Source organism: Anser brachyrhynchus (assembly GCF_964034855.1).
Source record: "Anser brachyrhynchus genome assembly, chromosome: 4".
NCBI lineage: Eukaryota > Metazoa > Chordata > Aves > Anseriformes > Anatidae > Anser > Anser brachyrhynchus.
This window is the reverse complement of record NC_137698.1, coordinates 66,665,033-66,690,630: the sequence shown is the minus strand read 5'-3', so window position 1 is coordinate 66,690,630 and position 25,598 is coordinate 66,665,033. Positions and strand designations below refer to the sequence as shown.

Here is a 25,598-nt window from a genome sequence, read left to right as displayed (position 1 = left end):
TTGCACGTATGTGTTAGCTGTTAGAGCAGCTATATTATCTCTTCATATTTTGGTGAGTTCCAACTAACTTTTGCTGCATGGATTAGTATTTGCTTAACTTAATCATTAAATGGCTGTTCTTCTGTCATAACTCTCTGCTGTTCAAACAATTGCAGGTGTAAAGCTGAGATGGCAGCACAGCCCCCAGTGAAGGACAGTCCCCTTCATTTGATACTGACCATAACCCTTGCACTGAAAGGCTGCAATGCATCTGGCTAGTGTTAAGAATATATTCATAATTGTGAAATTCATTTTGCCTTTTTCAGTGGAAATAGAGAAGCCAAGAGACAGATGGACATTGGAGTGCTCTGGAAGGTGGCATATCACTTTATGTCAAAGGCTCATGCTCAACTTTGTAAGGAAGCACGGTGCTACCCCTAAGGTAACATCCTTATTACCATGTATTATGAAAAATTGCAAGCAAATCTGTAATTAATAACAGCAATTTTATGACACTTGAGAAGACCAGTTTGTTCTGGGAAATAAAAAAACAAAACATGTAATTCCTACATATCTACTCATTTCTTTTTCCAGAAGCACTGGGCAAAATGCAAAGTATAAACTCCTTGCATTCCTGCCTAAAGCAAGATGCTGTTAGTCATTACAGAGTGGGCTCTTAAGTTATTCAGAATTTCTATATGTGCTGAATTGTTCTTCTGTGCTTATAGAAGAATGTGCCAGTTTGAGAACAAGCAGTACTTTTACATGTTAGAGGATGGAATTCAAATAATGAATATTTACTTTAATTTTGTATATTCTAAATGCTAAAGCTGAGCTTACAGAACAGCTGAACCTAATTTAGATGTGTCAATAGCCATGTAATATCTTCCTCCTCCTCCTCAGTTAATTAATACTAATTCAAAAGATTGAATTATCAGCCTAGAAAAAGGGCACCTATCTTTGGAACTGTTTATAATTCATTATGTCTTCAAAATTAAATAAGAAAATAATAAATGTAGAATTGAATAATTAACAGCAGCTGCCACGTTCTGTCTCTCTCCTTTGCAGTTCAGGAAGATGAACTGTTTTGGAATATAAAGATGTGGCACACAGCAGTAGAACAAAGTTATTTTGTGCTCTGCTTGCCTGCAAGATTTGAGGTAGTTGGAAACACCCTTTGCAAAAACACTTTGCTTGGGATTGCAATCACACTTCGTAAGAATTAGTGATTTCATCAGCTATAATTTAGAAATATTTGCGAAAGGTTTCAGTACGCTGAACACTATACAGACAAGAAAATGGAGTATCTATCCATCATGTTACTGTTAATGTACCCTCTTTTTCCATTAAAAAATTGAACTGTCTCCATCAAACAGGGCTGTGCCCCTCTGTGCTTTCCCTATTAATTCCTCTCAGACTTGGAGGTCTTCGCCTAACTAGTTTTTAAGAGCATCACAAGGTTTCCCTATTGACCCCTGAAGAAGGTAACAGCCTCCAGCCAGCAGTTTGCTTCATGACAACCCCCCAAATTTCCCTCTAAGCAGCACTGAATGAGGCAGTGGTGTTTTGGAGGGCAAAGTGACTGTGTAAGTAATGACAACAAAACACTCATTTCCTTCCTACCATATTGTAGTCTTGTGTCAGAGGTTCTCTGCTGTTATGGTTCCTACAGTGAGTTGGTCAGGATTGTTTTCTTTCCTCTCTACAGTGTGGAAGCTGACACAGGCACTGAGAGCACTAGGGGGGCACTTCTCAGCTCCCTGTTCTCACAAGGATTCAAAGTCCAACTCGGCTGTTTGCCCTGGGCTGAAGCATAAAGACAGACATGCAAAGATTAGAGGAGTTGTGTGCAGATAGCAGTTTCAGAAATCTAGCTCATCATCTAACCTGCCAGTACTGAGCAGGTGAGCTATTTTTCCCTTACAACTATAAGCCAGTATCACCTAATAATTTTCTGAGAAAGTCATAAACTACAGTTTTCAAAGTTGTTGGAGTTAAGCCTCATAACAATGTTATATATGGGAACAGAGGTACCTGGATTAATGCTTTTGTCTTGCAACCCTTTCCATCTGACTTCAGTCAAATTTTCCCTTTTTGTGACATGTAATAACTTCTTCACAATGCACCAAAGTTAGTACATTGACATCTTTATGCAAGGAGTAAAAGCTTTTTTTAAAAAATTAATGCTAGTTCTGAATACCAAGACTGTTTTTTTTTCCTCCTGACAAACATGTGAATAGAAGTTTCAAAATTATGTATATCTAAGGAAAAATGCATCTTTAGAACCTAAATTTCAGAACCAGGAAGAGCATTTAGATCTTCAAAAGGAGCCTACAGATTTTCTAGAAAAAAAAGGAGGAGAAAAGGCAAAGTTTAGCTTAGCTGGTCTCTTTTTGGCTGGAAATAAGCCAATCTATATCAAAATTTGCATTTACCTGCAGGTAAACCTTACACTATTTATTTTCCCCAGGTAGGAAGAAGAAATGGCTGATAGTTTTCAAAATTAAAAGTATCCTGAAGACATAATTCCACTTCCGATTTTCTGATCGGCTCAGACATGACCAGGTCTGCAACATCAGGCTCAGCTAATTGCCTGGGAATCTGGCAGCGTGGCTATAGGTGCTTTTGGGTTCTTCTTCCCAGCTGCAGCCTAAAGTGTGATGTTCAAGATGGTGCTTGACAGTTGGAGCACAGCCAAATGCTTAATTTTTTTCCAGGTTTCCCCTTCTCTATCAATTTTCACTGACAATGCTTCCCCCATACACCTCAAGTTGATGACTGGCATGCCAAGGCAAAAACAATATGAATGCAGGATCAGTGAAAGTAGTCGAGGAAATAATATGATGCATGTGCTACACACACATCCAGTGGTTCAGAAAGTAGTAAGTCACAACGAAAGCAGAGGCACACAGTATATTTAAGATTTCATAGCTATAAAAACTTGGCCTAATGTACTCACATTTGACTGCTAGCTTGAAATAATGTGAAGTACAACTTCAGGTATCTCATGCAAGAAAATTTTCATCCTAAACAAACAGCTTTCACTGGAAAACACAATTATCAGTGCAACGTGAACAACTGCTCAAAGTGTCAAAGCATAATGAACAAATGTTCTACTCATTTAATTCAAGTTTATCTTTTGTATTTATTTGCACAATACAAATCATTAAACAGACGTTCTTTTCAGTTTCCACTGTAGACTTTTACATACTGTTTTCAGTTGCTTTGGCTTGTCTGTACCATCACAATCTTATTATCTGGTGTTTGACATTCACATGCCAGCATGGATTATACCTTAGTGTCATACATGTAGTGATCATAACCAATTAGAACAAATACTGTGTTTTGTACAGAATATTTAATGCAAAATAAAAGCTTGAGAGATTTTTTTTCCTTTTTTATTTTTTACAGCCTTGCTGAGGTGTGAAATGGTGTGCTTTTCAAAAAAACACTTAAAATCATTATCTTCTGGACAAATAGTGAAACAATGAGCTCTGTACATAACACCACCAGGTACTGATTATATGATCACCTTTTTCTGGAATACACCAAATAAATACAAGCAATATATGCAACATAAGCTGTTGTCAGCTACCTATTCTAACTCATGCCTGTGAAAATACATATGGGCATGTTGTGAATATTTAAACAGTAAAGTGCTTATAACATCGAGCAAGTAAATGTATCTAGTGTCGTACCACAGGCAAACAGCATGTTCATTTTGGACAAAATAGTCTCCATGCAATTAGTCAGCAGCAATCCCCTGCATTCATTTACAATATTAAACTAGTATAACATCACTTCGGTCATATGGGGTTTTAAAGTCAGGATACAGTGTATACACTTACAAACCTCAACCAATGCTCTACATTAACATACATTTTGAGCATTGCTACAGCAGGGTGGTTTTTTTTTGTTTTTTTCCTTTTTAAGCCAAACCTTTGGTAGTATAAATGCACCATACATTGAAGATACCACCGAACCAATATGACCTCATTATGCAGCTGACAGGAATGGGAAGAAGAAAAAATCAAAAGCAAATTTAATGGCTTTATGCACTGTGCTCCTCCAGTCATGCTCTATTTTCACATGCCTCCCTGCAGGTAGGAGTTTAGACATGCAATTCAAGCAAGTGATTGCTTTCAGTTCAAAGACAGGCCATTTACTGCCAAGACGACCTTCCAGAATTGTGCTGAATTCAATTATACTTCCCTGCCTCAAATTCAACAACACTTTCTTAAACTCATTGCTTGCCTTCAGCACAATATCTTTGGTTATGTCATCTTCCTCTACTGACTTGGTTCCGTTTTTGCTGCTGAAAGGCATACCCACAGTTATTTCAAATTTGTACCGATCAAACATTTTCATGTGGCAGTTATGCTTTGTCAAATACTTGAGACGACACAATTCTTCCTCCTCCAAAGTGACATTTTTGGGGTCACAGAGAGGGTACGTTTCACCATACAAGCATCTCATCCAATCACCGATAAAAAGTGGAAGCATATTTATTGCAGACTCTGCACTATTGTCAATTTCTGTAACACGCACATACTTGAACCGCCCAGTCCACGTCACTCTGTGTCCTTCCAGGTGACTACATAAAATCTGAGTACGTGCCATGTTAGTCTCCTTCCACGATCGGGGTCCACAGAGGAAAGCATACTGATTCCATGTCAATGTGGAGTTGTAAACTTTCATTCCCTCTGATCGATACACATAGAACCAACAAAACAACACTACAGCTGTAATCCACACCAAAATGAGTTTCACAATCGAGCTTCGAGTAAGGGATTTAACCATTTCAACTACAGAGAAGTTGACTTTCGTCCACCATCGGAAGAGCAGAGGAACAGCACACAAAACTAGAGTCACTACGATTTTCACGAGCTCCAGAGACACAAACCACTTAATGAAATGAACAAGACACATCAGTGCAATGCCTACGCCTAGCACTGGGAGTGCAAAGAGAAACAGAAAATAACCAATTGATGCACGAATGAGCCCAATGCCAGAGGACTCCTGCAGAATGACCACAGAGAGTTCACACCACATAAAGCAGACTAGATATGGGACCAGGTAACAGTAGGTGCCTTTAAAATTCCGTAGTTGTGCCATTCTAAAGAAAAGATAGAACAAATACAAGAACAAAAGGCATGGGATACTTACATTTATCACAAAGAAATGGCCTACAGGAACAGTGAAGAAAGTTTTACCTAAGAATTTCAAGAAGCCAAAATTCCCAGGTAATACCTGCAATAGGGATAAGCAACCAGTTGCTATCTCGGTCATTAATGCTCTTCGTGTGTAAGGTTCTGCACATGTGCTTAAACTCATGTAACTTGTCACTGTGAAGAAAACGGAGATGGTAGCTAACTCTGAGCATGGTATACAGTCTTTGCTTGCTATAGGGAAGGAAAAAATTACAAAGAATACAGAGAGTAAAAAATAAATGTATGGCTCTAAGTGATTCCATCCAAAGTTCACTTCAGCTTGCTCAACATCTAGGTTTGGTTCAAAACGAAGGAGTAAGTCAGTCAAAGTGCGGAAGTTTTCCCAGGCCTTACTGTCCTGAAAAACTTTCAGTGTGCAAATAACCATAGAAATGAAGGACAAATAGAATATGACTAATGGAATAATGAAGGCAAAAAAATCAATTGTCAGATTACTGATGATGAAGAAGAAGATGAGAGCATTGATATGGTGTGTTGGAATAATGGTAGACAACCAGTGCATTCCTGCCTTTGATGCCATATCTATCAGATATTCTTTAATTTCCATAATGGCATGAAGTGGGTATTTTACAACCTGGAAAGAGAGGGAGAGAGAAGCATTTTATTTATGAGCAGTTTTGTATCTGTACATCACAGATGATCATAGCTGAAGCAGTAGCAGTAAATTGTCTAACCTTAGTTGACATGAAAAGATATTTATTTGAAAAGAATGTTGCCAATAAACTGAGATTACTTTGTCTGATATTATTAGATCTGTTTTGATTAATTCAGTCAGGTGAAGCACAGAGGCTATTTTGATTTCAGGAAAGATGAATTTCATTACCTTTGACACATAATTAAATGGCTTCCTTGTCAAATACTCTGCTCCGTTAACATCTTACCGAAGATAATACAGAACTGCAGCCATGTAGTTAATCTTAAATCATTACTTGAGGCGTGAGTACTGTAGCTTTAAAGCATTTAACTCTACCACTGTTCTGCAGGGATTATGTTATAGGTTCTAATGAAAAGGACTTACAGAAAGTCTTTACAGCTGTGGTTTAAGAAAAAATCCTTCCCAAGTACCTATGGATGCAGCTGTCAAAGTCTGTTTTGTAAACAGCAGAAATACCTTTATATTTACATGCATGTGTGTATTCATATGTAGTAATTACAGCTGTTCTTTTAACCTCATAAGAGTAACTGTACATGGTCTTAAAAATCTATCTTGTGGCATTTCCCAATTCAGTCATATGACAACAGAAGAAATGCTGGATCAAATCCTCTGGCAACCACACACTTAACCTCTGAACAACAAAAAGTTACAGGATCTTTTTTTTTTTTTTCCCAAACAGTTATTCAAATATTACCATCTGCATGTTAGATACTGCAAGCAAACCCTCCCCCGTAAAAAGTCAATTTTTAATGTTGTCCCAGAACTTATGCTTTTATATTATTTACAGCAGTGGAAAGTCCAAGAATGCTTCAGTGAAGATCTATGCATTGTGATGAAGCGGGGTAACAAACACAATGACTTTGGCATAAGCCTGTTTACTAGCAAAAGTATCTGTGTTGTTCTTTATAAATGCATCTCTTTCAGAATAATAGTTATTCAAAATATTGGAAAAAAAGACACCCCCCCATCCCTTTTTAAAAAACAAACAAAACCATAGAAAGTCAAAAAACCCTACCATATGATAACGGACAATGAAATGACAACAATGACAACAAACTCAAGTCAGTAGTCAAAAACCCGCTTCCTCACTTGAAATTTACACTGGTACTGAATGCGTGCTCCTTAATTTTCCCTTCTCCTTTCACTACACCTAGAGAATTATCAGTATAGAAAGCCACTGACAGCAAGTTTCATCATTCTTGAATTCCTTCATAATACAACCTTTTTATACTTCAAGGTTATGGATAATTTTTCCCACCTTCTTGTTCCTGTTTATGTAAGGAAGATTTGAAGTATATAAAAATAACTGTAATAAAAATGTGGCTGTTATGATAGGGCCATTTGAATCCTCATTGAGATCTAATGAAGTTAGATTGTCCCCTTGCAAGGAAAACCATTACTCCTCTCTCTTAAATATATTCCTCGTATATATGAAGCTATAAACACATACGAAGTAAAGTTCAAAACCAAATTGTAACAATAATTCTCATACTGTTTTACTGAGACTAAACATCAGCTTTGAGAGTCGAGTGCAAGTCACCTCTGTCTGAAATATGCAAGTTAAGAGTTCTTCAAAATAACCTGTTCATTATTGTCTTTTTACCTTCAGTCGCAGGGGTAACTCTTCAGGAGTCTTCCCTGCCAGTTCATCATCTTCCTCTTCCTGCATAATCAGGTTAGATGGGATGATTCCCTTTGCATATTTCTTGGTAATCTCCACAAAGTCATCCAAAGCAATAAATTTTTTAGCTAAGAGACAAAATACAGACTTTTAGATAAGCAGTATCCCTACAACATTGTCCTGATTATGTGTGTTGGAATATTAATTTTAGAATCATAGAATATCCCGAGTTGGAAGGGACCCACAAGGATCGAGTCCAACCCCTGGCACCACACAGGTCTACCCAAAAATTCAGACCATATGACTAAGAGCACAGTCCAAACGCTTCTTAAACTCCAACAGGCTCGGTGCCGTGACTACGTCCCTGGGGGGCCTGATATTTTCTTCCCTGTTATTAAAGTTCTACTCTGAGCTTCAAGAACTGAACTACTGATAACACAGGCTTCCCTAGCAACTTGCTCCAAGATCTGTGCTAAAAACAACCAGCTGCTTTTGCCAGCAATATGACTACTCTAAATCTTGTCAGACCAGTAGGTAATTTTATTTTACTCATAAGTAGGAAAACAAAGTGAGTGACTGTAGCTTATCTGCAAGTATTCCAAGGAAAATAGACTGCTGGATTAGGTTACACAGTTTTAGTCACAAGTTATCATAGCTCTGGTAACTTTGCGAGAAATCTTTAACTAACATCTACACCAAAAAGAAATAATTGCACAGAAACAGTACTGATTTATAACGATTTATCTGTACACTATTAACTGAAAACTGACTCTGATTAGGTGTTTAATAGACATTTTTCCAATTTCATACCTTACAGACAGATGTGATCATGGGAAATGTTCAATTATTTATAACTACAGGACTATAAGTTAATTTAGTGTATTAATTTAATATGCTTTGTCTATACAAAAGTCCTACCTCAAACTATATTAACTGTGATTTAAAATACCCAGCCACAAAATACACTTTGCTCTGTTGTACACAGAGACAAAATTCTATCACTGCCTATTTGTAAAGTATCTGAATAAGAAGCATGATTTATTTACTGGTATGATGCATCTTTTCCACTAACATTTTGTCACCAACTTGATAATACGGTTGCAATTCAGTGGCAACACACAACACAATGAAGGCTTTTGCTAGAGGCCCTCAGACAAACGTCTCGAGTTTCAGAATAGAGTAAGCTAAAATCAAGTAAGATGCTTTCTCTGGAAGTTCAGAAGGAAACTGAGATAGTAATCTGTAACAAACACATCAATTTAAAATTATCAAGTTTTGCAACATCATTACATTGCTGTTCCCTGAGCTCTCACTACAAGGGGAAGGTCAGGGAGCAGTGACACTGTTGTGCAGTATCAGGAGCACGAGGACACAAACACTGGCGGCCAGCAGCTCTGGAAATCCTTACCCACTCCTGTGAGTAGAAGGGAAGCAAGAGATTACTTCAGAGATCTCTAGGGATGCTGCAAGATGATTTATACACTGCTTCCAACTCGCTTCATAGCCAGTGCCTTGAATTAGCATGGATTAGCCAGTTTCTATGGTAGACAAGCTTGATGTCGTTTGTAAAGTAGGATAATTAACAGCAACTTTTTCCATACGCTAAAGCAAATGACACTGCTGTAGATATGAAAGACTTTTGAATGACAAAGATCTGTAACACACCTCCTACACAGTCAGTTTAGCTAGTCAGCTGATAAAAAGATACCAAAGCTGGCTTGCTTAATACTAGTTTAAGATTTTAAAGAGACAGAAAACTGAATTGATTCACTAAGTTTAACACCAGAGGATTAGTGGGTTTGAGTCTGTTTTTCTTCAACTTTTACAAAAACACGGTATTTATGGAAGCCATTTAATATTAAAAAGATACAAATATTTTATAAAAACCTGTAGATACAGAACAAAAGGCATTTGTGTAAAGATACCTGCTACAGGAAGAGGTGTGTTAAAGGAGTTCAATGGAAAAATGGCAACGTACGATTTATCTTTTCCTTCAGTCCCACAACTTGGACGTTTTCTTTTGCTTTTATTTTTAAATTTTTTATTTTGCCATTGTATGAACCTGTATGCCCTGAAAAATACCACATAGCACATACCATACCTGCCTCCCAAGAAGCAGTTTAGTTTTCTGCTAGCTATTCTTTTTCATTCACCAGCTGTAGGGCTGCATCACTGGCACACAGAGATCAGGGAGGCTCCTCACTTGTCCTTGGTGGGCTCCAGGTCAGGCCCAATACCAAACAGGCTATCTACATTTATTGTTGTCTTTGGACAAGATATATAGAAGTAAGATGGTCTTTCTGGTGTGGAATCAGCAAGCAGACATGACTAGAACCTCACAAAAGTTCCTTAAAGGCACTCCTACAGGTTCATGGGGTATCCTGAGAAGGAAAGAGTTATTAATTTACTGGGTATAGATGGCCTGCAAAGTGTAATGGCATGTATATTCTCAAGCATGCAACGACTGTCCATTGACAAACATCAGCTTTAATATTCTATTTATGCCTTCATTAAGCATACCCCAGATCAGGTATCTGGAAACAAGCTACTGGCTTAAAAATTATCTTCCAAGCATTGGCAATGTATTAAAACTGAAGGAAAAATTTCCTGCTGGCAAGAGAAATGCAGAAACTCTGCGGATCAGAGAAGTAAATGCAGGATAGTAACAGCTGTCTTGCTCATCCATGAAAAGATAAAAGCTCTCTAGAGGAGAAGGTAACAGCTTAACTCCTACTTTAAGTGTTTGATGAAAACTTTTCGTTTTTAAATGTTATTAGTATTTTGTCACCCAAGTGTCTCTCAAATTGATATAAAAAGCGTATGTTGTAGATTCTACTTTATTATTCATAGATTTTTTTTTCTTCAATTTGGTTATGACAAATTTCCCTGCCTCCCCCATCCGCCATAGGAAAAGAAAAATATGCACATCAATTTCTGCCTACGCTTACGTGTAGGTTCATTTACTCTCCTGTTATTTTATCTGCCATTTAAGCCTTAAAAAAGGCGGGGGGGAGGGGGGGGGGGAGCTAGTTCCTTTTCTGAAACTTTGAATTACTGAAGAATCCAGAACAAGTGACTTGCTTTGCACTCATGCTCTATCAGCAGGTATCCTTTCAGCTAAGGAATGGAAAGAGCACCAGTGTCATCCAGTGAACACCTATGCGATGCAACTCCAATGAACTCACATACATCTGCTTTACAATACGATGACCAGACAGTGAAACACCGCAATTTTATCCTTATCCTATTTAGAGCTTTCCAAAAGTGGCAAATTAGTTACAGGAACATCTGCCCTACTCTCATGGAAATTTTGATAGGACTAGAAGTTTGGTCTTCAAAATACTATTTCTCCCTGTCATGACTCCCTGATTTATATACACAGGCACGTGTCCCTCCTCCACTTTTACTTCTATTAAAATTAACAAATCTGAAATACTCTGTTCTTTGGAGTGCCAGTTGCATAACTTGATTCTGAAGTCACCTGTGTAATGAACACGATCCTTGAAGGTAAAGGCCAAACTGAGCTGGTGAAATGTAAATTTAATCTTTCAAGAGGTTTAAATGCACAAAACCCAGGTTTGCCTCACCAATCCACGTATGACACCTTAGTTGCATGTATTCTAAGCTACAGATATATTAGTTATATGATGTGGGACATTTAACAGAGTTTTTCAAGAATTGATCTAGATTTTGTATAAACTAATGCATTTCAAGGAAATGAGATTTTCATGACAAGCGATTAATTAAACCTTGCTAGATAACATAATTTGAAAAGTACATATGCTGCACTGTTTGTAAAACATATTCTTAATTTAAAGCCTTCTTTAATTTTAACCTGTTTTCCAATTTTCTTTTTTTTAGTTATAAAAGTAATCAACGCATCTAAGTATTAGCAGCACAAGCATACTATTAGCACAGAAATTCAGAGTAAGCCAGAGCAATGCTCCACAAAGTCCAATCTCCTTTGACACCAGTGATAATGCCCTAGAAGAAGATGCATAACCACAATCATCTGGTTTCTTCATGGAATCCTTAAAAACTTAACTCATCTCCTTCAGGACTGAAAACCACAAAACATTCATATTGAACACATCCTTAATTTTATTTGCCACTCCTCTTTTGCCAGTCCTCAATTTTCTGCTAAGCATTTTAATACTTTGGGCAAAGTGGAGACAGAGTCTTTCCTGTTCTTTTAATTTGGTTTTGATGTTCTTTTTTTTTTTTTTTCCATATTGCACATCTACTCTCGTACTGCAAGTGAATCTATGTAAAGCTCTTTTTTATCAGCTTCTGATGGGATTCTTCTTCTGACCTTTTCTACTACACCACCTATAAAAAATCCCAATGTTAAGAACCTGTTATAGGCCCAACCTGTCACCCCTATCTTTTAGGCTATTCATGACTGGGATCAGACTTGTAAGTTTGTTAAAATCTGTTCATTCTGTTAAATCTGTTCATTCTGTTTTCTGTGCTACTATGACAAACAACAGAACTCTCAGTTGCATTCTCACTCATTGGGGAGAGTGAGTTTTATATCCAGGGGTTCCTTCCCCATCCAACAAGTGCAAATATGCAGAAAATATGCAGTAGGACCACTAATGATTTGACTTTCCTCCTGAAGGCCCAGGAGCATGGCTGCATTTCTTAGGTACGTGGGGCTAGAGAGAACTTGATTCAAAGTCCAGCCCTCCCAACCCTACAAAATTCATATTTGACTACATGAGGCTGAACCATGTGCATTGAGTGGTTTAGATCTCCCCACTACGTGAACTGAGCTGCTCCTCTCTATTTAAGTTATGAAAGGAGTATCTTGGTACATCTTTCTCATATAAATTCTTTAACATATACAAAAACAGAAGCATTATTTATGAGGGAAAGGCAAACAGAAGCAAGGCAAACAGAATGAGGGATCTGTCCACATTTAAAGACTGCATAATTCATTCCCTTATTGTAATCAGAAAGCTTACTGCAATTCATAAGTAAAAAAATACTGAGAGTGCAATTTATTTATTTAGCATTGAATAGCCTTTTAAGTGCTCGAATAGGAAGAACATAAAGATGACAAGTTACATGCAAACACCTTTTAGCATACTAATCACTGACAAGTTGATGAGAATGGTAACATCTACAACTTCACATGCAGATCAGTTACATTTACCTTGCACACATACTGAATAGACACCATCAGTTTACAGCAACCCAAACTTGCTATACAGCCTTACTCTGGCAGCACAGAATTGCTTAGCAAAACTAAACAGAAACTAAACTACAGTCAAAGATTGAAAGAAGCATAATGCACTCACATTCACTGCTCACTAATCGCTCCAGCATCCTCCTCTGCTTCTGCACTGACTTTGGGACTGGGCCGGGTTGCTTCTCACCACCTGGTTCAATAACAGAAGTTCATGGAAAGTCAAAGCAGCCAATTAAAGTGATCAAACAAAAACCAGAAGGTTGTTAAAGCTGCAATATCTGGAGAATAGTATTTCGTCAAACTTAGCACAAGACAAATGTATATATACACATGCAGAAAGTGGCTATATAGCTTTTTATATCCATATTACTATACTGAAAAAAGGGAAGATCATTGGCAGGTAACATATTGTCAGAATGGCCGAATGAGACAGATGTCTTAAATACTGAATTTGCAAATTGAAATATCTGGCAAAATATAAGGTTGATTGTTAAAGAAAAAAGTTAAACACAGCAACATCATAAAACATCTATCTTCCAACAACAGTGCTGAGAATGAAGGTATCTTTAATATTTTGTCACTTGTATAAGGGCTTAATCAAATCACAACCTACAACAAGAGTTGGCAGGCCTTTAGGAAATAACTTCACCGGTCCAGAGAACACGTTTATTAAAATAGTTAGTCATTAGGACAGTTACTTTCTCTCAACTAAATCATACATTTATAAATCAGGCATGAGACAGAAGTAAAACTCTCTAGGTTTCTAGCCTGAAAGCTTATATTTCATCAATACCATCAATTGGTTCAGAAACAAACCTTCATTGTCAACTTGCCCAACATTTTCCAGCAGTTCAGAAACTGCTAATTGCTTCTTCTTTTTTGGATTTAATTTCCAATACATGACTAAGGCAGCTTTTCTCACAGCTCTCTCCAAGTCAGTCTCTGATGATAATTTTTTCACTTCTTGCTCATTCTCAGAAGTGATGCCTCAATAAAAGAAAAATATATTAGATACTATTATCCCACACCCATGCTGAAATGACAGATTTGCCCACAATTTATTTTTCTCAGTTTAGTCTGAAACTTTTGAAGTTTCATTCACTTCTTGACCCCTTAAAAGTAAGTTACTCAATGCACTTCTGTGCCCATTGCTTACCAAAATCAAATTACATTAAGTATAAACCATACTTCAAAAACTGTGCATGACATGCATTATCCTTTTGTCTTTTTCAATTTTTGAAGCACAACAGATAAGTCAAAAGATGGTGCAGATATCTATGGTTGACATTAAAAGCAGAAAGATTATCATTTATTTATTTTTTAAATACGAGTTCAGATAGTTGGCAGACAAGAGGAGCCCCATTCCAAGCGTGGGAAGCAGCATGAAGGAAGGTGTGAATCTTGAAGTGGGAGAAGACAGTGAAAAAGTCCAATTAGGAGAGAGGTTGGAAAGGGGCAAAAGAATGAAACAACAGCAGACGTGTAGGTGGCGTATGGTTACATATGATCTTCACAGTCAAGTAAAAGAAGATTCAATGAAAGGTGGGGAGAGAAAGTCTGAGCATGAATCCCATGAAGGAATTCAAGCAAACAATTAATACAAAACAAATCTCAGCTCATAAAAGCATTTAAAATTACCTACTTGAATGTGCTGTCAGGAACTACTCACATAATTTTTCCATGAACATTCCCACCATATTTTAACCCCTCTTTTCAGTATTGAAACGTAGTGAGCATTATTTCAGACAAAGGAGAAAGCGCAAGCAAAAAGTCTCAGAGATCCCATACCTCTTCTGTCTGCTAGGCATCTACGTAACAATTTGACGGCCTCTCTTCGACCCTGCTTAGCAGCAAGGATGAACCAGTCAACCGCACTACAATTGTTAAGTTCTTCATCCTCCTCTTCCGCTAATCTCAAGAAGTGTTTTCCCACCTAGAACAAGTGGCAAACAGAATTCCTTCGGTTAACCTGAAATACACTCTAGCCTCTGTCTCCCTCCTCCCTCTGCTAGAAAAAATTCTCTTGAACAAAAGGTCAAAACATTTGCTCCCAGCACTGAAGAACATAGCTGTAAGTTGATATTCTGCAGAGAAAAATCGCTTTCCAGAAGTGGAAGTAAGAAGGAATCGCAGTACATTTGACTACGTCAATGAATTAGTTGCCGCTGGTCTTTGGGAACCTAGAAGGATCAGGTAGAGCTTCTGGTATTACACACGGTATTAACAGCGGTCTTTTCTTGGATTGTTTTCTTTCTATAAAAATGGTCAGACAATGTTGTTAACATTACTTAAAAAATACAATAATTAAGTGTAATTACTGGTGCCAGTAACATTCAGAAATTCAAACGAAGTAAATTGGCAGAGGGCCTTGAGATGGAAGGAAGGCTCAGGAAGGAAATGCCGGACTTATAGCAGTTTAGCCACTGAAGGTCAAAGCAAACTCGTGATTAATTAGCGAATGGAATAAAACTAATATTGCTTAAGCATTAAGCAATTTAAGTGATATAGCCTGTAAAATCCCTACCATTTCGGATTACAGAAATTATGGAACAATTGCCTATATCAGTTTTAAAAGTAAGACACCACCTTCATTCCTGCTATAAAATTGCAATATATGGTAACGTAAACACACTCATGCAGTAGCACAAAACACTCCTGATTATCATACCCCAAAGTGTTAAGTGGCAGAAATTAGACAAAACTACTGGACATTTTATTTGTATGTCCAGAGAATCTGGGAATGTTTTCGCTTAGTTCACTGCACTCCTCTCTCTAACGTATTGTATTAATTACACCAAGAATGTAACTGGAAATAGAGTACTGCTCCATAAACCCACGGTAGTATCTGCTGCAAAAACAAAACAAAACAACTGTTTGACAGTTTCTCTGAAACTTTGTTTTTGATATTACCAATAAAGGTGACTACAGAAATACCTTTGAAAGATTAATAATATAGAGTTATTACATACAGATAGAACACATTGATCTCACCAAATTATTGTTTTCTTAACCATTAAAGATTAAGCCTTCAGCCTTGCAACTGGGTTCCAACACCAAAGTGGGTGCTCAAACAGCTTCTACTTAGTTTTTGGGTAGACCCCAGAATGATTAAACCCACAGTATATGCAGCAAAGCTATCCAATACTAAGATATACAAAAGACAGAACACTTTTTATGAATACATGCCAGAGTTCAACAAGCGCTGCACACGTATAGTGGCAGACCAAGAAGAGTATTTGAGACATGATTTTTAAGATTTCAACCTTGATAGTGCAATTGCCTGATAAATTATCACCCAACTGCAGCTATTTGTTCAAGCAATTGCTTCCTGAAATAAGCTGCATGGTAAATAACATCCTCTGACAAGAAGTTGTTTCTTGAGTGTGTTTATATTTATAGCCATTGAAATTTTGAGCAAAGCTTCAAGAGTAGCAGCACTTGATGCAACCCCTTCAAGTTATGAAGATCTCTCAGTCATAAAAACTTGTATTGCAACATAAAGAAGCAGAAAGGAAAAAGGGAAAGGAAAAAGCATAATACTGTGGTTTTATGATAGATTTTTTTTCCTATAGTTTTGTTGTTGATTTGAAGTTCAGCATCAAGATGTAATTATTTAGCCCCCCTCAAAAAAAAACAAACCACAGATACCCCTCCCAAAATCTGATCAAGCAGAAAATATTTGCCCTTCATTTTGATTACAAAATGACAAGCTTTTGTGCATTTTTGAATGTTTTAGTAGCAAAACCACACCTCCACGTCCCATAACAAACATCTAGCCTTTCCGTGAAATACTGCTGAAAGGTTGACTTCTAAACAAGCCCCATGCAGCAGCTGCTTTTCACTTCCATAGCAAAGCTTCTACGTGGAACCACCCGAGGATGGCCGCACAGCTCTGGCATGTGGCAATCAAATGATGAAGAACCGACAGGGAAAAGTATTAGCCTCAGACTGCTTAGGTGATAAATCATGGATTTTCTCTTTCCCATGAAGTAAAACTGGGAAATGAAGTCACAGCTGGTAATGGCTAAACACAGATCTTCATACTGTACTTCTGCAAAGGTTGTTGCCTGCTTCTCACCTTTGGGCTTCGCTAACTGAAGCAGTTCTCTCATGCAGTCCCCTTGCAGAGAGCCTCTCGTTAGACACGGAGCTGCCTCTGCTCCGTTACAGAATCCATCTGTGGGTGTCTCATTTTTTGTAAACGCTGCACAGTTATTTCTCAATAAAGAATTATATAAAGCTACGGTAATGTAGGCTGACATCCACTCAGAGTGCATTTATTTCCATAGTCATTGCAAGGTTATTACTATGAGTTTATTCAAAAATAACTACACGCCAATGAGCTGAGTGATTCCTTACATTTGATTTGGTAATTATCAGCAACAAGCACAATGATGCCATCTCAGCTTCTTACTCTTAATCCTACAACGGTAACAAGTTAAAATACATTTGTCTGACTGGATTCTAAAGGGATGTGTTCCATGATAGAAAAAGAAGCATGTATGAAATAAAAATATATATATATATATTTTTATTTTATTTTTGCTTTCTGAAAATAAAAGGTAATTCCCTCTCCATGTGCCAGAAGAAATTTGGTTCCCTAGAAGGGAAACAACTGTATTTAGGGTTCCTTTTCAGACAGTCAATTACCCTGAGTGCATAATATAGCAAAATTGTATGTTGGATCTTTTTTTGAAAAAAGAAAAAAACACTGTTATTGTGTGGAAATAGAAAGTGTACGCAGTTAAAGAGCTAAAGGAAAGGAGTGAAGGAGAAGGGTAAAAACTTACTATTTATATAGATACATGCACACGCATCATAGGCTTAGATTACACAAGGAATTTCTTACTCAGATGGAACTTATATCCTGAAAGAATATATTATGACTTGCTCTTTTGTGTGGAGGAATAGAGCCAAGATGTGGACTTTGTAGCAGCAATCCCCTCAAGGTTAAAGCTTCATCCTCCGCAAAGCTGCTGGCTGTTTCAGAGGTGAGGAATTCCTTACTGTCTCACGTTACAGCTCCAAGGACAGCCTGCCCTCAAACAAGTTGAGATGAACTGGGGAGAGAGCCTGGCATTGCAATATTTATTATTATTTTTTTTTCTTGAAAAGTGATCCCTGGGTTAAAAAACAACAAACCACCAATGAGCTTGTAGGAGGCCATGAGCACTCCTTGTCAAAGCCAAAGCTGGAAAAGAATGCTTAAGTCAGTCACCAGCCAAATTAAGCAGGAATTCAAAAACTTCTCTGAAGTTTTAGGCTATTTGTACTAGATCAACTAGACCAATATACCAGCATAATGCAATGGAGAGGAAAAAACTTCTCTGAAACCTATGGGAAACCCAAATACCAACATATACAGGGATAGAATTACCATTACCATTTAATTGGATCTATCATTACACAACTAAATATAGATAGCTTCAATAAAACATGAAGGGCTTCTTTTCTAAAACATGTTAATTCAATGTAGAAATGGTGACAGAGCAAAAACCAACCTCTGATGATCCTGCTGAAGCAGCTCAGTGACAGTTTCTTCCACAGAGTCCAGCCTAAGAGTCTTTGTACATAGTGAAGTACTGAACCAACAGTGTTGACACAGCTTTCATTTTGATAAACAATTTTGCTCCAATGACAAAATTAAATCCAACACCAAAATTCCAAACAGCATTTAATAATCACTACCTCCACAAATAATTCTGGTACATAACAATATAAAAATAAACGTCAAGCACTGTGGCTTCTCCACGCTCTGAGCCTAATCCTTCCCCTCCCCCCCACCCCATTTTGATATTCATCCTAAAGGCTTATGCAAGAGTGGCACCTGAAACCCAAGTAGGCAGCAACGCTCAAGGCTGAGAAACCACCTGCCATCACCTTTCTCACCTTTCTTTGAACAGTTTATGATCAAAACAGATACTGTTCAACTAAGTGTCTTTGGAAGAGAGAAGAGTTCTACTAAAAGCTGGTAATGCTATTTTTGGAATTGAGAGCAAACAGCACTGGACAAAGAGCATATAAAATTACCTCTGTTTGTGCTTTTGGTTCTCCTGCTTTAGCCCTCTCGAGCAGCTCCTCAAAGAGCACTTCAGGTTCTTCCTTCATGGCCTCTAAATGAATTTGAGAAAGAAAGTTTGTTAGCAAAATTTGAAGTTTTCTAAATCGTTACTATATTTGGTCAAAGAATTACAGGATCATATCTACAAAATCCAACACAAGGCTTTTTACAAGAACAGCAGAACAGCAGAGGAAATTAACTAATATTTTCTCTCCACCTCAGTGTAGGCACTGTTACTTGTTATTTTTTACCTGCCACAGGATGGTACACAGTTTACAGTTTCTCATTTACTTCCACAGGATTAATCTCTCAATAGAAGGAATTTCATTACAGTAAATATAAGCACACATGGAACCTGCAGTATGGATAAACTTTTGTACTGTTGTTATTCTTATTCCTGATAGCCCTTGAGTCCTTCACCTGACTGATGGCTTATTTAGTAGTGGAGCCTTCTCAGGCATTTTGAAAAAAATCAAAGAGCCTGTAAAACTTATCCAGTATATTTGAAAGCTCAGCTTCTCAGTCCCCAGAGTACATAGAAACAACAACAAAATGATTAAATGCTTATAAAATTCATTATACTGAGTCCAGTTCAACACTCACGTCTATTTTTTTCTCCTTTCCTATCTGACTGAATACATACAGATGAACATTTTATTTTTTCTTCTTCAAAAGCATCACATTGCTCTACAGGTCAGTCATCACGAAAAATTTTCATAGCTTTATCTGATATCCAGGGTTTGTAAATAATGTCATGCTGGGAACAATTTTACGAAGGAAGAGCAAGTTTAATGCAAAAGCTAACAAAGCCTGTGACAGCTACTCCCTCTCCCCACCCCACCCACGAGAATTTATAATCTGAAGTTAGTTTGGAAAAACGATAAGGAGAAAAACAATATAATTTACAGTTTACTCAACTGAGAGTGTGAGAGAGATGTTCTTAATCAGTGGTCTGCTATCCTGTTTACTAGCCAAGATAAAACTTAACTAGAAAGTCAGATCCAAACTCAACATCAAGCTCCAAAGCTCGAGCCTTACCCCATTAACCCGTAAGGTCACCAACCACATCATGACGCTTGGCAGCTACGTATTTAGGGCAGACAGCATGAGAAAGCATGCTTAAGAAGCACAGTTTCCAAATGTAGGAAAAAACTTGAGAGACGCATTCTGGCACCTGCTCAAAGCTACAGATTTCAGTCTCTGCCTACTATGGGCAGCAATAATGCGAGAAGCTTGGTAAGCAGCCCAGCTAGCCGAGGTGCCATTTAGTATCACTGATTTTTCAAAAGGTGGGAGGAAGGAAGAAATAAACTCATTTCCAGATGATCTCCCAAGGAACAGGGCTACTTACGTTCTTTAATATCACTGGGACTGGGACTATTTCCAAACGAGAACAGGCTACAAGCCAACTCTTTCATTAAAACGGGTTTATTTTAACAAGAACAAACCATGAAGTAAGTTCTCTCCGTCACCATGCCACAGTTTTGTCTGCCAACCTCCACTTAGAAAAACACTAATGCCAGATTATAACATGTTGTCTGGCTAAACAAGGCATATAATGAAAAATAATTTTCATTTACTACTCCCTCTTTTCAGAAAGCTGTAAAAATATTATTGTAAGATAGGCAAACAACATCCCAGGAAGATTAACTACTTAATCTCCTTGCCCTGATGTATAACCAAGAGCACTGAACCCTACACAAGTCAGAAACCTGTCTTCCGGATGGCACCACACACACCAGCACCCATCCTGCAGGGGCTCTCTGCTAACAATAAAGCAGAAGTTACAGAAAAGAGTGTATTGTTTGAAATGAATATAATATTCATTCATCTACCCCACCCAAATGAAAAAAGTTGGGTAACACAGCACTGCCCTGCTGCTTCCTGTGCTTTGACTTATTTGTAAGCCTTTCAAATCAGAATTTCAGCAGCAACAATCTTGCCTACAGATTTTTATTTTTTTTTTCCGTTCAGCGTTTTCTACGTGTTGAAAAGAAAACACCATTTATGTTTGTGACACTCTGGATGAACCAGTAAAGGAGGCACTGGTCAGAAGTGTTTGCTAACTAAGTGGAATTTACACACAAGAGTCAGAGAGAGCAGTTTGCCAAGCCCATATAAACCCCAACAATATCAGTTGTTCTCTGGCCGTTTACACAGGCCAAGCAGCTTCCTTTCTCTCCTGCTCCATTTGGCATGCGCAGGAGCACAGCATTGCTCTGATCCCTTCCACCTTTTGCTCAGAACGAAGTTTGTTAGATAAGCCCATTTATTACAATATAAATCCCTAATGCATTCCCATTTTGCTCCTTTGTTTCTTCAGTACGGTGATATAATTACCTTACAGTCCGGACTGCCACCTTCACTGGGAAGAGAAAGTAAAACATGCTGACACCGCAGGCAAGCCTGTTGAAGTGTTTGCTTTAAAGGAGCAGACTTCCAGCGGAAAGAAACGCTTCCTGCTGCTGTTTTCTACCTATAGCCCAATCCCTCCTGCCCCGTTATCACTTAGTCTCTGCACTGTCATGTGGAACCTGTAAATATAAATGAAGATAGCTAATTTAAATTATCGCTGTGGGTTGGTTCTGTAGTTACATGGTGAGGGCAGAAGAGCAGACTGTGATGAGTTCTGGAGGTCAAGGTTAGAATAGCTTTGTCCCAAAGCATTTCCACAACTATCAATATTTTGCTGTGCTTTGTCTGAGGAAGGCCTACAAGATCAGCAAAAGGATCGGGTGTGAATGACTCAGGTTGCATGCCTGCCCTATCCATTTACTTTCTCAAAGTATTTAGGTCAGTCTCCAAAGGTAAAAGGTACACAGTCAAAATGTGTTCAGGAACCAGGATGGACAGACGCTTTCTTCCAGTTCAGTTCAATGCTAGGAGGACAGGCACTATGAAAGACTTGCCCGCCATAAAAAGGCTAAGTGATGATCTCTAACTTAGCACCCGTGGGCTTAAGCATGTTTTTAGTGCTTTAACCTCCTAATGTTTATTCCTCCCACACAGTAGTACTGCAATGGAAGTGCTGTCAGTAGAAGCTTTTATTTTCCAGCTTTGCTAAAAAATGATGTCTTTTTAATGTCAAATCTTACTCTGTCTTGAATATAAAAGTTTCCAGAAGAGAGGAGCATTCATCTTACAATACTTCATGCATCTTTTATGACAATTAAAATAGACTTCACTAGCTGTTGTGTGTCAGGTGCATTTATATAAGTCAATGAAGTCTATCAGTTATTCAAGGTTCACAAGCACTGCAGTCATTCAAATGAAAGCAGGCAGGTGAAAGCACACAAATTTAAAACAGTACATAGCATTCATATAAGAAACAAATTAAGACAGGATCATGAAGCAGAAGGGAGGATAGTACTTCATATTTACCTTTAGTTCCTACTCTGCCACCAAGACCCTATGGTGACCATCATCAGGCTACCCCATGGTTCAGCTCTTGATTCATAAAACAAGCTAGTTCTACCCTTTCAGAGACAGGCCACTCAAAATCACAAATTGTTCATCAGAACAATGACATTATTAAAAGAATAATTTTAAAAAGTTCTATTTAAGTCAAACTTAATATATGAAATTATATAGTATCCCTTAATTTTCTCAGTTCCACTCAAAAAAGTAGAATTGAAGAGATTTGTAATCTTCAAAGGATGAAGCACATGCGTACTTTCCAGTCCACTGCATTTATGTCCTTATACTACAGAAGGCATTTAAACCTCTGAAAAGTTACAGAAATATCCTTTTTTTTTTTTATTCAGGCCTTTCATTTAAAAGGTTGAAGCTGTACAGCAGCATTTAGAAGAATAAGCCAAAGCTGCATATCATTAACTGATGCACTATTAACTGGTAGCACTTAAAAGGTGCTATCAAAACCATTTCTTAGAGCCACTTGTTTACTAGTTAAAAGTATGTTTTACAACCCACACTACAGAAGTCTGAACACAGCTGTCTATATACATAGACTGCAAGTAAGCTGATGAAAACTGAAGACAATTTCCTTCCTGAAATTTTATACATTACTTTGTGTTACTCTAAAGAGATTCCAATTTGGAGTTCAGCATTGCTGCTGAAGGCTTAAATGGAAATTTATTGTTCATTTTTGCATGGGCAGGCATTTTTAATCTTTGTTAGGTTTTGATCAGAAAGAAGAAATGTTGTACTAAAGGAAAACATCGTGTTTTTTCAAGAAGTCTAATCCTACGTTAATACTACTAAGTCTAATACTACGTTAGGATGCAGTTATTGTCCCTCATCTCTGACACTTAACAATTAAATTGACAAAAAGCCAGTTTATATATAGTAGGGGATTTGTGTGCGTGATATTCAAAGATATTAGTGTTTAATAATAAATCAGAAAAGGAAGATGCCATCATAGGTTAAATAATACATATAAGCCTCATCTTTGGGCTACATCAAGGCCTAAAACCCAACAAATGCTTCAACATCCACGGAACGTTTTGTATGAACCTCTACAGTTTAGATAAGAAATCTTTTCAATGCAAAAGATTTTGCAGAAGACAAAGGTTGTTGTCATAAAATTTATTTCCCAGTATTCTAGCACAAATCAGTGATGGCTGCAATAGATTCCTGTTTCTTCTACTACCCGTCACATCTCCAACTGAAACACACCATGTGTGCATCGCTGTAGACAGGCTGACTCAGTGTCCGATGACATATTTAGCAAGATGTCTTGCACACGCTTTAGACAAATACTGTTTCAAAAAAAATAGCATTTAATATACACCATGCATCACCATTCATAAGCTTTAAAATACGGAAGGCACATACATAAATAATAATCTTTACATATAAGGAAAGATTTTTAGTTATATATACACAGAGTAGATCATACATGCTCACCCAGCACATAAAACAACCTCCGTTTTCTCTGTGCTTTTCTAACTGCTAGGTAACACTGCCTTCCTTCAAAAATATTCTTTCAAGTTACTTCATGCAGAAAGAGTCAACAAGACGCAGACTGAATAATACAAGTGTTTATTGATGTAATTTCCTACCAACACAAGCATATCACAGCTCCCAGCAGAATGGACTTTGCCAGAAGAAGGAGGTTAGGTTAGGCAAGGTTTTAGCACCTTGCCTGCTTTCATCACCCGCTGGCCAGGTGCACACAGCTCTTTCTTCTCCCCGTTTAGGTCGCAGCTATATCACTTGAATTCTCCAGATAAAAGAGGAGAATGAAGACCATGAACAAGGAACGCCAACACCAAAACTGGTATGTTAAGGGATTACAATCTCAATCACAAACCTTTTGAGCTTATGATCTTCGTTCACGCTGTTATTGGGGCCAGCTACAAGAGAGTTGTGTTACTGCACCCAATAAATCAATTTGCACACAAACACAAGGCAGGCACTTCCATGTCTTTTGAGCAGCAGAAACCTAATGAGCACAGGATAAGAGGAAAACTGAAAGCAGGTTCTCAGACAGGAAGCACTAATGAAGACAAAGTATTAATTTGAATTATATAAATTTAAAAGAAATTACAGGTTTTACAAGCGAATATGAGAGCTGCATAGAAATGCTAGGGAACAAAAGATGAACGCATTAGGCAACACCCCCAGGCAGTGTATGAAGGAAACCTGTACGGCACACACACTTTGCATGATCACGACTACAAGCATTCATTTGGGCTGAGAAAAGAAAGTGACAGGGACGTGCAGGAGGAGGAGGAAAAACCATGTGTTTGGGAGAATAAAGGATCTCAGATGACAAGATATGAAACAAGGCTTCTGGATTGGCCTTCCCATTTTATTATTACAGCAAGTATTCCTGAAGCAACTGAAAATAGTAAGTTAAGCATATGCACAATACATATGCTACATTCAGACCTAGCCAGTGGTAACATACTTCCAAGCTCACTGAATATACATCCAGAAAAGTACAGAAACTTTTTTTTTCCAAAACTATTTCATGAGAAGACATGACAGTTGTCACAGATGAAAACTGCTATCAAGGTATCCCAGCAAGGCGGGCCAAAAAATGATAAGTAGTCAATCTCACAGTTGATCTTGCAAATGCTAGATTTTTATTTTTAAATTTAAGATTGTACACGCAGTTTCCTTTTTGCTTTTTTTGAATAAACATGATTAAGACATACTGAGAAAAACTGGAGCAGCAAAAAGGCCAGAAAACAGCAATAACAACCTCAATTCCTCCCGGAGAGAAAGTGAATATTACATTAGAGTGATATAAATGTAAGATTTTAGCTACACTTAATAAATAAAGCAACTGATAGAAAAGATTTTTTTTCCTATAATTGAGCAGTGCACAGAACCTAGATGTTAGTGAGCTACTCTAACAGCACTTTAGATTTAGTACTCATCTAGGCATGTCAGAAGCCAAGAGTCTGCTACGGTCATATTCAAAAGCAAAACAGGATTGGAGGAAAAAAAAGGAAAAATAAAGGAGAAGACACAGAAAGTTATTTAGAAATAGGCATAAATCATTATAAAGCTGAGCTCATGCCAAAACAAAGAAAAATAAAAAAAAAAAAAATCAATGAATCTAAGACAATTAAATTTAAAACCTGTACCATGATAGACCAAGAGGAGAAGGTTTGCAGAACAACTCAATGCAGAATCTGTTACTTCTTTCTATTCCTTTCTCCAGCACACAGGTTGCAGCAGCCTGTCAGGCAGACTATACACAATTCATGGGCAACTGAATATTTTAAAAAAAGAAAAGGGCACGGTGAAAGATTTACTAACAGATATACTCCCCTCCTCTCCCATCAGAGGATAGCATTGAGAGGCTCCTGTGCAGGAAGCTCAAATGCTTTTTTTTTTTTTTTTTTTTTAAAGAAACTACTGTTACTTTCAATTGTAGATGAAAA

General features: G+C 37.6%; 1 protein-coding gene across 1 annotated transcript in view; it reads right to left on the bottom strand.

Moving 5' to 3' along the window:
• Positions 1 to 3,104: 3,104 nt before the first annotated feature.
• Positions 3,105 to 25,598, bottom strand: part of WFS1 (wolframin ER transmembrane glycoprotein) — a 35,904-nt gene continuing 13,410 nt past the window's right edge. Inside the window, exons 3-8 of the mRNA XM_080588973.1 lie at positions 18,711 to 18,793; positions 14,469 to 14,613; positions 13,497 to 13,667; positions 12,790 to 12,870; positions 7,469 to 7,614; positions 3,105 to 5,784 (exon numbers count right to left, since the gene is read on the bottom strand). Coding sequence (XP_080445099.1) covers positions 3,976 to 5,784; positions 7,469 to 7,614; positions 12,790 to 12,870; positions 13,497 to 13,667; positions 14,469 to 14,613; positions 18,711 to 18,793 — 2,435 coding nt within the window. The 3' untranslated portion in view covers positions 3,105 to 3,975. The remainder of the gene's footprint in view (positions 5,785 to 7,468; positions 7,615 to 12,789; positions 12,871 to 13,496; positions 13,668 to 14,468; positions 14,614 to 18,710; positions 18,794 to 25,598) is intronic.